The sequence below is a fragment of the Numenius arquata genome, chromosome 24, assembly GCF_964106895.1.
Source record: "Numenius arquata chromosome 24, bNumArq3.hap1.1, whole genome shotgun sequence".
NCBI classification, from domain to species: domain Eukaryota; kingdom Metazoa; phylum Chordata; class Aves; order Charadriiformes; family Scolopacidae; genus Numenius; species Numenius arquata.
In genome coordinates this window covers 6,252,224-6,266,174 of record NC_133599.1, presented here as the reverse complement: position 1 = coordinate 6,266,174, position 13,951 = coordinate 6,252,224, and the positions used below count along the sequence as shown (strand labels likewise).

Sequence of the window (13,951 nt, the reverse complement as noted above, 5' to 3'; positions counted from 1 at the left end):
AGAGGTTAAGGGAAACAATATATTTAGCTGCTGCTGGTAGTGGAAAACATGCAGAACTGCTTCTACCAGAATTAGGAAACCTGCTGAGAATTGCATGGAATCTAAAATGATTGCTTCAGATTGGAAAACCACACGTGAAAAGGCCAGTTTCATACACCTGTGGTGTTAAAAATATTCTTGGTGCAGCCTGACAGCAGGTGAGCAGGGTGGCAGAATGATCTCTCGTGCCTGTCCCCTCCATGGAAAGTTTTGTTTGGGTCAATTATTTTTCCTCTCATCTTCTGTGCTCCTGAAGCTTCTCATCCATGTTTTAAAGGTCTAGTGGAAAGCCATGATCATTACAAAAAGATACAATTCTCTTAAAGCTTTTCCCCCCCACTTCCACTACAATGCAGCATCATGTTCAAAATGCAACTACTGGATCTGAAAAATGAAACACTCAGGCTATAATGCACATCTGGAAATAAATTCATAGCCTTCGTCTACAGCCAGTTCTCAGTGACAACCTCCTCGTTCGCATGGCAGTGCAGAGATGTTCTCAGGAAGGTCAAGCTACAGGGTGGAGTCTGAAAATAAGAGAAAGAGACAAGTGGCTCAATATTGCAATGAGGAGACAGTCTGGAACACACACTGGAAGGGGGTCCTGAAATGTCACAGGGCCAAAAAGACCAGTGTCTGCAAAAGGATTAAAGGGATTTAACTGACCCGTCTTTCCATTCATATTATCCCAATTGGGTATTCTGAATTGCATTACAGAATCACAGAATGATATGGGACTGGAAGGGACCTCTGGAGATCATCCAGTCCAACCTCCTGCCAAAGCAGGTCCACCCAGAGCAGGCTGGACATGTCCAGGAGGGTTTTGAATGTCTCCAGAGACAGAGACTCCACCACCTCTCTGGGCAGCCTCTTTCAGGGCTCTGCCACCCTCACAGGAAAGAAGTTCCTCCTCATATTTAGATGGAACTTCCCATGTTCAAGTTTGTGCCCGTCACCTCTTGTCCTGTCACTGGGCACCACTGAAAAAAGACTGGCCCCATCCTCCTGACACCCACCCTTTAAGTATTTATAGGCATTGATGAGATCCCCCCTCAGTCTTCTCCAGACTAAAAAGACCCAAGTCCCTCAGCCTTTCCTTGTAAGAGTTCTAGCCCCCTCATCATCTTTGTAGCCCTTTGCTGTACCCTCTCCAGCAGTTCCCTGTCCTTCTTGAACTGGGGAGCCCAGAACCGGTCCCAGTGCTCCAGATGGGGCCTCACCAGGGCAGGGCAGAGGGGGAGGATGACCTCCCTTGACCTGCTGGCCATGCTCTTCTTAATGTCCCCCAGGATGCCATTGGCCTTCTTGGCCACAAGGGCACAGTGCTGGCTCATGGGCATCCTGTTGGATGACTCAAGTAAAGGATATGGGTTTTCACACAGAAAAGATGAGGGGTGATAGGTACAAGTTACTCCTGGGGAGATTCCGATTGGACACGAGGAAAATTTTTCACACTGCGAACAATCAGCCATTGGAATAATGGGAAGTGGTGGATTCCCCAACATTGGGCACTCTTAAGATCCAGCTGGACGGGGTGCTGGGCCATGTTATCTAGACTGTGCTTTTGCCAAGAGAGGTTGGACCAGGTGGTTCTTGAGGTTCCTTCCAGCCTGGGATTCTGTGACTCTATGATATTTCATTATGAATGGAGTAAAATTGCCAACCGTATTTATCCATAAGTGTACCCACCATGTGTCTGTCCTCAGCCAACTACACTGGTTCTCTGTCCACACCAGGATACCTAAGGACCCCCTTTAACTCATACCACGTTCCTCTCTTTCCTCCCTTCTCATTGCCTTTGGCCACCTAACACCAGCATCTCTGCTTCACCCAACCTTGCACATCTGGCAGAATCTTCTGTTCCGCAGCTCCTGCACTGCAGAAAAATCTAACCCAGATATTATCTTGTTAAATGAAGATAGGATATTTCTTTCTAAAAGATTTGCTCAAGGGCAACCAAAACCTCTGGCTCATGTAGAAATCAAGTGTTTCTCTCACATCTGCCTTTTCATTCCTATTTCTGTTTCACACCTTACCACTAGTAGGTTAATTAAAAAATCAATAAAGAAGTCCAAATATACACTGCCTTATAGGAGATCGCTCTTGTCAGTATGGCTGCCATTTATAAGGCACCTTGACAGCAATGATTTATTTTGACATCACACGATGAAGGAAGAGAAGCATCAAAGATTGTTACCTTTGATAGTGAGGGAGGCTTTGCTGAATGCATGGCCCAATTCGTTGGTGGCTTCCACCTTATATTCTCCTTCATCTCGCTTTGTGACACCCAGGATGACCAGGGAGCAGACACCAAAGTCGTTTGTGCAAAAATAGGAAGGATCATTGGAGAGGTCTTTATTATTCTTGTACCACGTGACCTTTGGGGGCGGGTGGCCTCCAACCGCACAGCTCATGTGGCACTCGCTCCCGGTGGTCACCACGTGAGGCTTCAACGGGACGAGGAATCTCGGGGGCTGGTTCTGATTAACTCCTTTGTATTTCTGTGGTTTGACTTGACATTCAGCTGTAAAGAAGAACCAGCAACACACAAACACACACTCAGGTGCTGCTCCACAGCAACAGAAGTCAGGGTTTAAAGGGCTGGGTTTCAACCATGACACTTGGTTGTGCGGAATGTTCTGCACTGCAAATTGCCAGAGATCCCATGCACTGATGGATTGTAATCTGAGTTTCTTCTCAGATTGGCCAGAATTTAACTTTGAAGTCAGAAACTTTGGTTTCTACAAAGCTTAAGCCTCAGATCTGGCTGGGAATTAATTCTGTAATGAATTACGTGATATAATGACTGGAAATAAAGGATCTAGCTGCACAATGTCCATGCAAAAAGGACAAGCCTTCCCTGCCCAACTGGAATTTTTTAGGGTATCTCTACGCACTTTTGTTCTGGGTAACTAAATGCTCGCAGGAGGAGAGACCCATTTCAGGATGGTCTGTTAGAAACAATAAAAGAAACAAAGCATGACAACACAGAGATAAATACTTGTAAAAGCTGTTTTACCCTTTGGTTTTTGAATTCTCCAAGGCTGCACAGTTTCAGAGGGACCACTGGTTCCCAAGTTATTTTTTGCCACAACCCTGAAGTAGTAGTTGCGGCCTGGGATCAGTTTGGTGAATGTGAACTTGTTGGTGTAGATGAGGTCACCTATGACGTGCCACACGCCCTTCTGCGATTCGCGTTTCAGGACCGTGTAGTAGAGATTACTTTCCCATTTCTCAGATGCTGAGGGCGCCCAGGTCACTGTCACCGTATTTGGAACATTCTCTTGCAACTGAATAGGTCCAGGTGATTGGGGGATATCTGTCAGATGAAGGCAAGTAATATTAAAGGTGTAGGGAAATGGCACAGAACAGAACCCTGAAAACTTTGAGTGCGTTCTGTGTCTGGGGGCTGAGTCATCCTGGTCATTAGAAGGGGCAAAATTTGATTCCTTCTCCAGACACACAAGCTCATTTGGTATTGACTGAACTTGTGCTGCATTTCCTCTGCATCGCCGCCTCCTTCCCTTCTCACGGGGAGGAGACGAGGGCTGGCACAGCTCAACGTTTTCACCTCTTAGGGAGCCAGCACATAGAGTTGTAGCTACAACTAAATGTCCTACAGCCTGCTGCTGACTGTCACAGGGCACGAACTGCTCTCTGTGGTTTCACTCTCCACCTGTGTGATCGTGTTTTTTTAAGGAGAGTCACTCCGGAAGCCGGGTGTAAGTTTAATCAGTAGATTTCTCTGTCCTGCAGGCACAGGCAAGTGACAGCACAAAGTGCCCAGGCTGAGTCTTACAGAGAATTGTTCTCCAGTTGTCCCTGTTCCTGATGGGTTACCTGCTCACTGTGCTGAGCTCAGCTCGTTGCCTGCTGCCTTTCCACAGAAAACCTGTATGTATTTATGGTAATGAGTGAGTTACCTGTAACTTGAACTTGGAAGCTGAATGTTTCCCTTTTCCCTAACCCGTTCTGGAGCTCAATGGTGTAGGTGCCGGTGTCAGTGAACTCGGCGGCTCCAATCAGCAGCTGGGCGGTATCATCTTTAGTGTCTATTGTAGCCCGGTCTGTAAGAGGAAGCCCATCCTTTAACCAGGTCACCACTGGATCTGGAGATGCCTGGAAAGAACAACACGAGTTACAGCCCCCTTGTTTTGCCTCCAGATTGTGTCTTTACATCTTTAGTTTCATTATCTTGTCCCAAATGGATAACTACCTGACACAGTAAAGTAATATTTAGAAATATGGATCCAAGATGGATCTAAAAGCCCTGGATAAAGGGTTGATTTAAAGGTTCTTTGTAACTTTTCTCTTTCTCTATGTCTTTTAAGAATGTTACTGTAGTAAGGTGTTCAGGTTAACTATGTCAAACAAGGTGTGCTAGATCAAGAACAACAGATGAGCTCAGTAATTCAGATGAGTTCGGATGAGTTCTACTTTTAAAAAGATCTGCTGGTTTTGGAGAGAAAAAACATCCTCCAAGTCTTTATTCCCATTGTGCTGTAGGTGGTTAGGGTCTGGCGACCGGAAGATATCGCGCTGTACGGAAAGATAGGGCCCCTCCTCCAATAGTGTTTAGTTCATGACATAAGCGGACGGAAGTGACATCGCAAACCCAAGCTATATAATGCCATGCCACCTATCAATAAACACCATTTGCCGTCCACCATATTGGTGTCAGCGTGCTGATGGACCGAGCGGCCTGGGGTTGGTCGCCGTGCCGTTCCTGAACCAGGTCACCACGCCTGCAACAGGCAACATTGTGCCATCTTTGGTCTCTATTCTCCAAAAGATTAGCAGAAAGGCCAGTAAATACGCACACTCTGCCTTCCTCAACCTCTTCTTGATATCCCAGACTTGATCCATGGTGTTCCAAGCTTACGTCAAAGCCCACAGGACTCCTGTCACTGATGCCTATTTCTCAACTCCTACAGTTTAAGTCCTGCTGCTTAGAGAGACAAACACAGTCCAGAGGATGTTGCTAGAAGTGCTACCCCAAGGCCTTCCGAAAGAGCCAGAGGGAAATCAACTGATATTTAAACAGATTAGTTCCAGATGATGACAATGTTGATACGGGTGGATGGACAGCACTGGGCCTTGTTTGCAGAGGTTAATAACGAATGACCACAATCTCATAAAACACTAATGCCAAGAGTGACAGCTAAATTCTTGTTCATGTTTTCCTCGTGCAGAAAGGAACACACAGCAGAGGCAGGCTAAGGGATTTGCCCAGTGTCTTGTAAACAAAACTTCACGCCAAGAAAATAGTAGCTCAGTTTTCACGTCTGCTATTGACGACAACGTAGAAACAGGCGGGGAGTTCCTACAAACACATTTGAATACTTACTTCAAAGGGAATATTCACTCGGATGGCATTTCCTGCTTTTATAACCAGGAAGCTTTTCACGGTGTCATCGATTAGGAACCTGGGAGGCACTGGAAAAGACAGTGATTACAATAAAAAGTTGGGCGTTATTACAGAGTCACTGGGTGACAAACTCATTGCCTGTGATACCCAAATACCTTCCCAGCCACCGCTCTGCAGCTGTCCGTGAACTCACAGTAGCACCGGGGGAAAAAGTACCTTGATTCAGAACCAGAGTTTACACCTTTCACATTTTATTACTATTCGTTTATCACTATGACTAAACAAGGGGAAATGATGTAAAAATACATTCACAACAGTGTTTGTATACATGTGACGTCTCAATCACAGAGAAATTGGCTCTTTGACACACTTTACCCCATCACATGGATGATCTTTTGTGTAAAATGATATTTGGGGAAAAAGAAATTGTAAAGGACACTTATGAAATATATTAACATCCTCAGGAAACCAGCCTGAGTTTATCAATTTTTTTTAGTATTTAAAATACTTTTTCTTTCTTTTCTCTTTTCATCAACATAATATACTATTGTATTTAGCATTTTCCTAAAAAAATGCTAAATAATAATAATATTATACATATATTATATTTATATATAATATATTATTATATTTATAATATATATTAATATTATATTATTTAGCATATAAATGCTAAATTATATTAAGCATTTCCAGTTTCAAACTGAAAAAACTACTTCTCAGATGGACCTATATTTATCTGTTCACTGATTCTTTATAAAAGGAGTCTCCAGGCACAGGTCAAAAATCGATGTTTTCGCTTAGGACCCAAGTTGAGGAAGATGAATCCCTCACAGAATTATCTCTTATTTCTGTATTTCTGCAACATTCCCAAACAGCAGGGAAAAAAAACCCAAAACCAACAAAAACAGAGCTACAGATTGTAAATAAAGACGAAAAAGTGAAAAAGGCGAAAACTTTCAAACTAGAAAACTAAAAAGGAAAACAAAATTTACAAAAAACAATATAACAACTACAATTAAAGAGAATGAAATAAAATGCTTAATTCCACAAGACGGTATAAAAATAGACTGAAAACTCCATTTTTCCCATAGAAGAACAGGGGTAGGCATAAGGCGTGAGCGGCTTCTGTCTGTGATCATGACTGTGGTATAGCTCTGCGCAGGGGACAAAATGTAAATCTGAGGAGAAAATACCGTTTTGGGGGTTCTTTTATCCTAATGAGCCCTTAACACAAGCTGAACACTGGGCATTGCACATTTATTATCAGCTAAATCTTCAGAATCTCCTGATGAGGTGACCAAATAGAACCATACTGTAGAGGAACAATGAAGTACTTGTCCTTCTGTTACAGTCTGGGCCTTGAAAGAAGCTCATCACAGTGACCTCTGGAGCTTGCCTGCATCCTCCTACCTCTAGAATGACCAGGTTCGTTCTGATCGCAGCCCTCTTTGACTCACCTACAGGGGCAGCAGCTTCCACGAAAGCTTCAAGCTCTGCGGCTTCTCCTGGGCCACTGTCATTAAGGGCTCTCACCCGTAGGAAGTACCTCTCCTTGGCGTGGAGGCCTTTAACTGTGTAAGTGGTCACCTCTATGGGAAGGGCGTTGCATTTGGTCCAGTTGAGGTTGGTAGAAGATCGTATCTCCACCTCATAGCCTTTCACATGACTCCCATCTTTTGCATCAGGTCTCTTCCACGTCAAGGTGACACTAGTGCTGTTACTGCTGCTCACTTTAAGGTCCTGCACTCGACCTGGAGATTCTGAAAAGAGAAATTTTATTGAAACTATTTTTCTAGGATTTCTGTCCCCTCTTCTCAGTCACTTCCTGAGATCCCCCAACATTCCTGAAGTGGGACATCCACCCTGCTGTATTGCCTCCCCCTTGTCCCAGCTCTTCAAGGCTGGATCCAGGTGCTGCCGAGCTGTGCAGTAGGATCTGCGCCTCTCCTGAAATGGTTCGCAGCCCATCCTGAACACCTCTCCGTCCTCCATGTCTGCCACACCTTGACTTAGACATCACACAGGAAACCCTTCCATTCCTTCCTCACACTGACAGCAGATTCTCAGCCATGAAACATTCCCCAACTGGTTGATCTTTGTCTTCACATACTTTTACAAAGCATTTAAAAGCATCGCCTCTCCACTAACGTCACCCATCTACATCGCCAGCTTTACGTGTCCCCAGGCCAGAAGGATGGGACACACTGCACTTACTCGTGGAATCCCGCGCAAAGACAGGCTGTGACGGTTCACTGGCATCTCCAACGCCAGCAGCGTTGACAGCTGCCACCCGGAATTCATACTGCAGACCTTTCTTCAGATTGGTCATCTTCAGCTTCTTGTCTGCAGAAAGAAAAGGAGCACGTTGGCTCAGGTGACGTTTACTCAATGTAGAACCGTACAACGTACAATGTAGAAATGCACAATGTTTACTCCATGAAGAATTGTGGACTGCATAATTCTCAGGAGCTGTCACCCAATTCCCTGCCCTTTCCTACCCTACCCTACTGCACTGGGACATGTTCACTGTAGTTCCTTTCAAATCAAACAGTATTTGAGAGTTATTAAGTTGGAGAAAGGATAAACACTATTTTTCCTCATAGGGTAATCCTAATGTCTTCTCTACCAGGTAAGAAGTCCTAGCTTGCAACTGGTAGGTAATTGATAGCTATAGCCAAAACACATTTTGTGGAGCTCATACACATCACTTGGGTTTCTCTGTCTTCCTCATATTTGTAAATTCTTGTCTGGCAAGTTCCTAGCCTGAGGGCTAAGGACAGTAGTCCTGCATGGGAAGACTTTAGATCCAGAAACTGAAGACATCGTTTTATCTATAGAGGAGCCATGTCCCAGGGTGCAGCACTGAGCTTCTCCACATTCTTCTCCAGCCATGGGCTTGCACACAATCTAGAAAATATCATAATCGTCCTCCCAGGCATTCAGCTGTAGATAAACCCAAGACCCGGCCTTGCTATGGCACGGTGTAACGTTACTTGTGAAAAAACGCTACACTAGAGCTGTGAAAGAAAAGAAGGTAAAACTTCAGCCAGGTGTAATGTGGTTGTGATGGGGACAGTCAGCAGCTCGGGAATTCAAGAGGAAAAACACTGATGTGAAAAGGTGTAAGATCCTAAGCAGAAAGTGAGGAGTTAGAAGGCAGCAACTCCTCAAAGATCAGCATGTTACCTCCTTGTTACCCCCTTGCTACCCCCTGAACCCAGCTGACCCTTTTGTCTTTTCCAAGTCCTCCCATCTGTTCCAGGATTTAAGCTACCTACCTGCTATGGGCACGTTGTTGACCGGCAGCCAGGTTGTGGTGCCCTTCTTGCGTTTTTGAACCATGTACCCCACAATTCGGGAACTGCCGGTTTTACGAGGTGTTTTCCAGGATATTGTGATGGTGTCTCTGCTGGCACTGACAATCTCAGGGGGATCTGGGGCACCAGGTGAAGCTAGAAGGAGATCAGTGTTTCATTATTAGCAGATGTATTTTTATTGCGAGATAAGTGTTCTGTGTCATTTCTTCTTCCAGTTTCCCCAAGGTATTCATAAGTATGTGTTCTGGAAACCTGACTGAAGCCTGAAGTTGTGTATCCTATTCCCCACACAAACACGATCCAGCATGGACCTCTGCTCCTCAATTTTGTCTCACAACTGATCTGCCATCATCACAACTGACAATTCCACTGGCAGCCTACGGAGTGAGGCACGTTATTCTTACAGGGTAGGAAAAGTCAGCGTTATTCTTCTTTTTAATGACAGAAACTGGAAATGGCATGGATTTTCTTAACTCACAGGGCTTCTCATAATCATGAGAAGGAAAATGTAGTAAGAAGAAAATTGGTAATAGAGTATTGTTTTCTCTCTAGAACTACATTCTCGCTCATGGCAAAACTGTTCTAGTATTTAAATTCATTGAAGGACAAAGAATAGAATTAGCTGTTTGGAGATGAGGGGAATTAAGTTGTCGTACTGAAGAATGCTGCACGTGTGGAGACACCCCTTTGCCTGTAGAGTTAAGAAAAGGCCTCACATGTTCCCTTTGTAGCCACCCCGGGAAAAATTTTCTCTGATCTTGACACATCCTGCAATTCCCCCCTGAAACGCGCTTCCCAATTCAGAACGGAGCAAAACTGAGAACGTAACGCCATCTCACTCAGCATCACCAAAGCCTACAACAAACTCCTAATCTCTGTGTGCAACCTCTCAGATTCCTGTGAAGACTTCACAGCCTTGATTCAAGTTTAGGTCCATAGCAACATTCAAAGCACAGTGAGTTTTCTTTGATGTCAGCTTTGTTAATGAATTTCCCAAACGGTTGTCAAACACAGTCATGAGAAGTTCTTCCTTACCTTTACTGACAGCCTTCACTTCCTCTGATTCCAGCGCGTCACTGGTGCCCTCGGCGTTCACAGCTCTCACCCTGAAGTAGTAGCTCACGTCTTGTTCCACTTTGTTGGTGGTGAAGGTAGTGCAGCTCCTGGGGGTTTCTCCCAGAGTCACCCACTCGCTCTTCCCCACCTGCTGTCTCTCGACAATGTAGCTTTGCACTGGTTTGCCCCCATCATCCTTTGGAGGATTCCACTGAATGGTGATGTCGCTTGCGGAGCTTTCTACAATTTTCATGGGTCCTGCAGGTGGCTGTGGCTTGTCTGGAAAGATGAACACAGAGACACTGTGAGCTGGCTCCAGACACGGACGTGCTCCTGGGTTTGGAGCAGACACTATCTCTTTCTCACCCTCTGGGAGACTCTGTTTCTGGTGGAACACACGCAGAGTTGCAGAACAAGGACTGGGCACTTGAATTGCCTCTTCGAAACTTCCACTCTTCTAACTTTTGTTAAGGAAGAAGCAGGGGGAAGCCAGGTCCTTGCCCCATGGGCTAATTGTTCTCATAAGCACTGCACCAATTCACCTTGCTCATAAGGAAGAACAACATTTGTGGTCTTCCAAAAGAGCACAGACCTTTACTGTAGAGCTGAATTTGGCCTCGATAATCCATTTTGGATTTGCTCATTGTGCATAGTCCCACCTCCCACAGCCACCCAACATTCAAATCTCAGCTGCTGAGGCTGTGCAAAACCAAACTAGATTTGTGTTACCTGGTATTAAAGGGCAAGAAACGTGTCAACAACCTTTGCTTGTACCCTGATTTAGTGGAAAATTACATAGTCTTGTTCACGGAATCACGGAATTCTCAGAGTTGGAAGGGACCTTTAGAGATCATCTAGTCCAACTCCCCCACTAAAGCAGGATTGCCTAGAGCACATTACTCAGGACTGCATCAAGGCTTGTTCATCTCAGAACACCCAGTAGCTCTAAATAAGCTTGTCACCAGTGTTGATGGGTTTCCTGCCTACGCTTTACAATGAAAGCCACAGTGGATGTTATGGGGCTCTTACCTATCACCACAAGCTTTAAGCTGATATCCAGGACTCCACTGTCATTCTTCAGCCTGACTTTGTAATCCCCACAGTCCTTTCTGTTACTGCTGGAGATGGACAGCATGGTAAAGGTCTCTGTTTTGTCAACACGAATCCTCGTGTCGTCCATGAGCTCCATCCTGTCCTTCAGCCACGTTGCTCTGACCGGCAGGCGGCCCTCAAAAGGGATTTTGATCTTCACTTTCTCCCCTGCCTTGGCCACAGTAGGAACACTCGATAGGTTTTTGAGGAGAACTTTGTCAACCTGTGGAGGATCTAAGCAGACAATACAAGGTCATTAAGAACTGCAATCCAAAGAGGATAAGGCTCACCTTGCATCCCTGCAAGGCTTCCCTTAGGATGCTGCCAGTAATGTTTAGAAGCTCAGATCATTTGAAGCTTCACCTTTCATTGCATGCCCAATGCTTCACATACATGCATGTACTTTGCTACAGGATAATTGTGACAAACTATTTGTGGTATCATATTGTCCCTTTTCACTGGAGCAAATTTCTCACAGGCAATACACTAAGCACAAGAATGAAAGCTCTGGTCTGACAAAGTGTTATGTGCACCCCAAAATCTTTGAGTTAATAATAGAAGCTACTCAGGTCGGCTCCCTAGTTAAACTTGTAAATACAAAATGCACCAACCTGTACAAAAACTATCATCGCCCATTTACATGGTAATTCTTTATAATAAAGTTGTTCAATAACAACTATAGATCTCCAAGGAAATGTATTACGTTTAAAAAATGTTTAAAACACATGAAGACTGGCAGGCTGATTGGGGTGGGAATGGACTCACCTTCAACAAAAATTGAAGCTTCCGTTTTTGTATCTCCGCCTTCAAACCTGTATTTCCCAGCATGAATATCTTCCACTTTGTTAATAATTAGTTTGTGGACTAGACCTTCCTTTTCAAAACAGACTCCATCCATGCTTGTTAACTACAAGATAAAGCACAGAGACCCATTCTTAAAAAAAAAAAAGCAACCCAAACTGAAACTGGACAGACAAAAGTTTGAAATGTAATTGAAAAGACTTGTTAATGACATGCATTTTTAATTCCTATAATATTCTGGGATTACTCATCTGGTAACGTTGCATATAAGCATTATCAACGTACTCCCCACAAAGACTTGATTCAAAGTCCATTAAAATAAATTTTAGTAAAATCTCCAAGCTCTCTCTTTCTATCCTTAATGACAAAACCTTTGGCTCACGCTCAAGGTCGACACCTCTGAACTCCTACAGTCCCGTCTGGATCCCACAGCTGGAACTACTCTTCAATGCTGCTTTGGAACAGGATATGTCTATGCTTGACCTTAAGCACTAATTTGAAAGAGCACCCTTCATGTTACACCTGCCTGAAGGATCCTTTGAAGATTTTCCCTCACTTTTTGCATATTTCTCTCATTCACCAAGGAAAAGAAAAAGGATTGCATTGCAAGGGAGAGACCCACACCATCTCCCTCCATGAAAAAGAATGGAAAACACAAAGCCTCCTGCTGTCAGCAAGAATGGCAATATCTTGTAGCAGGAACTGGGAGAAATCTTGCTGGGTTTCTATCAAGAATTTTATTACCAACAGGCTCCTGCCTGGGCCATCCTCAGCTGCAGTAGGTCTGGCAGAGGGAAGGACACCTTGACACAACACTGAATAAAAGGCAGAGCCAAAGAGCAGAGCATTGCTAACCCCATGTCCTGCTTTGAGTGACCCAGGGCTAATTCATCTTTTAATGCTTGCGAAAACTGCACTTTTAGAAGACTCCGGTGTCTGAATTTGTGACAATATTTACTTTACAGCCAGCTCTGGGTGCAGGTTTCAAGGTCTCAGTGTTTTCAAGCTCCCCAGGTGCGAGGACGAGGAGAAGCGAGACCCGGGCACTTGACCCAAGCTGCCAACAGGGTTATTTCATACCATGAACGGCACATTCCATAGAAATTAGAAAGTTTGCTGGGTAGTGCTCTCTCTCTGTGTCTCTCTATCTCTATCTCTCTCTCCCATGATGGCTGCGACCCTGAGAACTCCTTGCCCCAGTGCCAGAGCCCTGAGCCCTTCCCTTCCTCCCGAAGCCGCAGCGCTCACAGTGTCCCACATTGGCTGTTCCTGCTGGGAGGGCACAGCTTCCTGGGATGGAATGGGCTGGGGATAGTCCTTGTGTGTTTTATATTGGTATCAGGATCAATATTGATTCTTTAGTATTATTAATGTTAAATATTTAGTCTTATTCTATTAAATCTATTTATATTTCAACCCTCAGGTTTCCTTGTTTTTCCTGATTGCCCTTCTCAGGTGGAAAGGGCTCATCGGGTGACAGAATAATAGTCTGAATGACGATAAATTGTTGTGGGTTTCTCAAACAAGAACACTCAAGAGAAGAACAGCTAGAGGACACCTACCTTCAATCCATCTTTAAACCAGGTTCCTATCACATCATGTTTACTGACAGTGCAAGACAGCTCAGCTGGTTCGCCTTTCTGGACTCTGACGTCGATTAAGTGTTTGTTGAGATGACAGCGTGGTGCTGAACATTCAGAAAAGGAAATGGTGAAAAGATGCTAACTCTGTGTTACACTGACAGAGAGAAATACCTAATGAAAATGCATGTGCACGTGAGGAGAAAAGAGAGCTTTTAAAAACTATATACTGTAGCCATGACAGGCTTTTGCACCACAACCCTGTGGGCCAGTTGGCATCAGCTCATGGCAGTGAAGGGGCGCTCCAGCTGCCCCGCACACAATAGAGTCCTCACATCAACCTCACGGGCAATGGATTCATCACAAACCACATTATCCATCTACAAATTTGCTATTTAAGTCTATGTTAATTGTCTGGGCTCCCTCTACAGCCAGTGGGAATAAACAGGCTGCTCCAGGATATGGATACATCACTTCATCATTCTTTTCCTCTGCACCGACCGACACAGGCTGCCCAAACACCTCCCTGTAACCAGCCCCAGCTCACACTGTTCTCTGTCCCCTTTATTCCTCTTTCCCTTCCCAAATTCTTCTCCATTAACAGCCTCATTCCCCTCTCTAATAAACCCCCTACCTCCTTCCCCATTAACTCCAGTTTTGTTGATTTAGTTTCCTTATCTATATTGGTGTTTTAG

The 13,951-nt window shown here is 44.6% G+C and overlaps 1 protein-coding gene across 1 annotated transcript in view; it reads right to left on the bottom strand.

The window, feature by feature from the left end:
- Window positions 1-2,222: 2,222 nt before the first annotated feature.
- Window positions 2,223-13,951, bottom strand: part of IGFN1 (immunoglobulin like and fibronectin type III domain containing 1) — a 38,389-nt gene continuing 26,660 nt past the window's right edge. The window contains exons 24-34 of the mRNA XM_074163366.1: window positions 13,239-13,363; window positions 11,641-11,782; window positions 10,813-11,109; window positions 9,763-10,062; window positions 8,689-8,862; window positions 7,625-7,753; window positions 6,868-7,170; window positions 5,387-5,475; window positions 3,963-4,158; window positions 3,059-3,358; window positions 2,223-2,563 (exon numbers count right to left, since the gene is read on the bottom strand). Of these exons, the coding sequence (XP_074019467.1) occupies window positions 2,223-2,563; window positions 3,059-3,358; window positions 3,963-4,158; window positions 5,387-5,475; window positions 6,868-7,170; window positions 7,625-7,753; window positions 8,689-8,862; window positions 9,763-10,062; window positions 10,813-11,109; window positions 11,641-11,782; window positions 13,239-13,363 (2,396 nt within the window). The remainder of the gene's footprint in view (window positions 2,564-3,058; window positions 3,359-3,962; window positions 4,159-5,386; window positions 5,476-6,867; window positions 7,171-7,624; window positions 7,754-8,688; window positions 8,863-9,762; window positions 10,063-10,812; window positions 11,110-11,640; window positions 11,783-13,238; window positions 13,364-13,951) is intronic.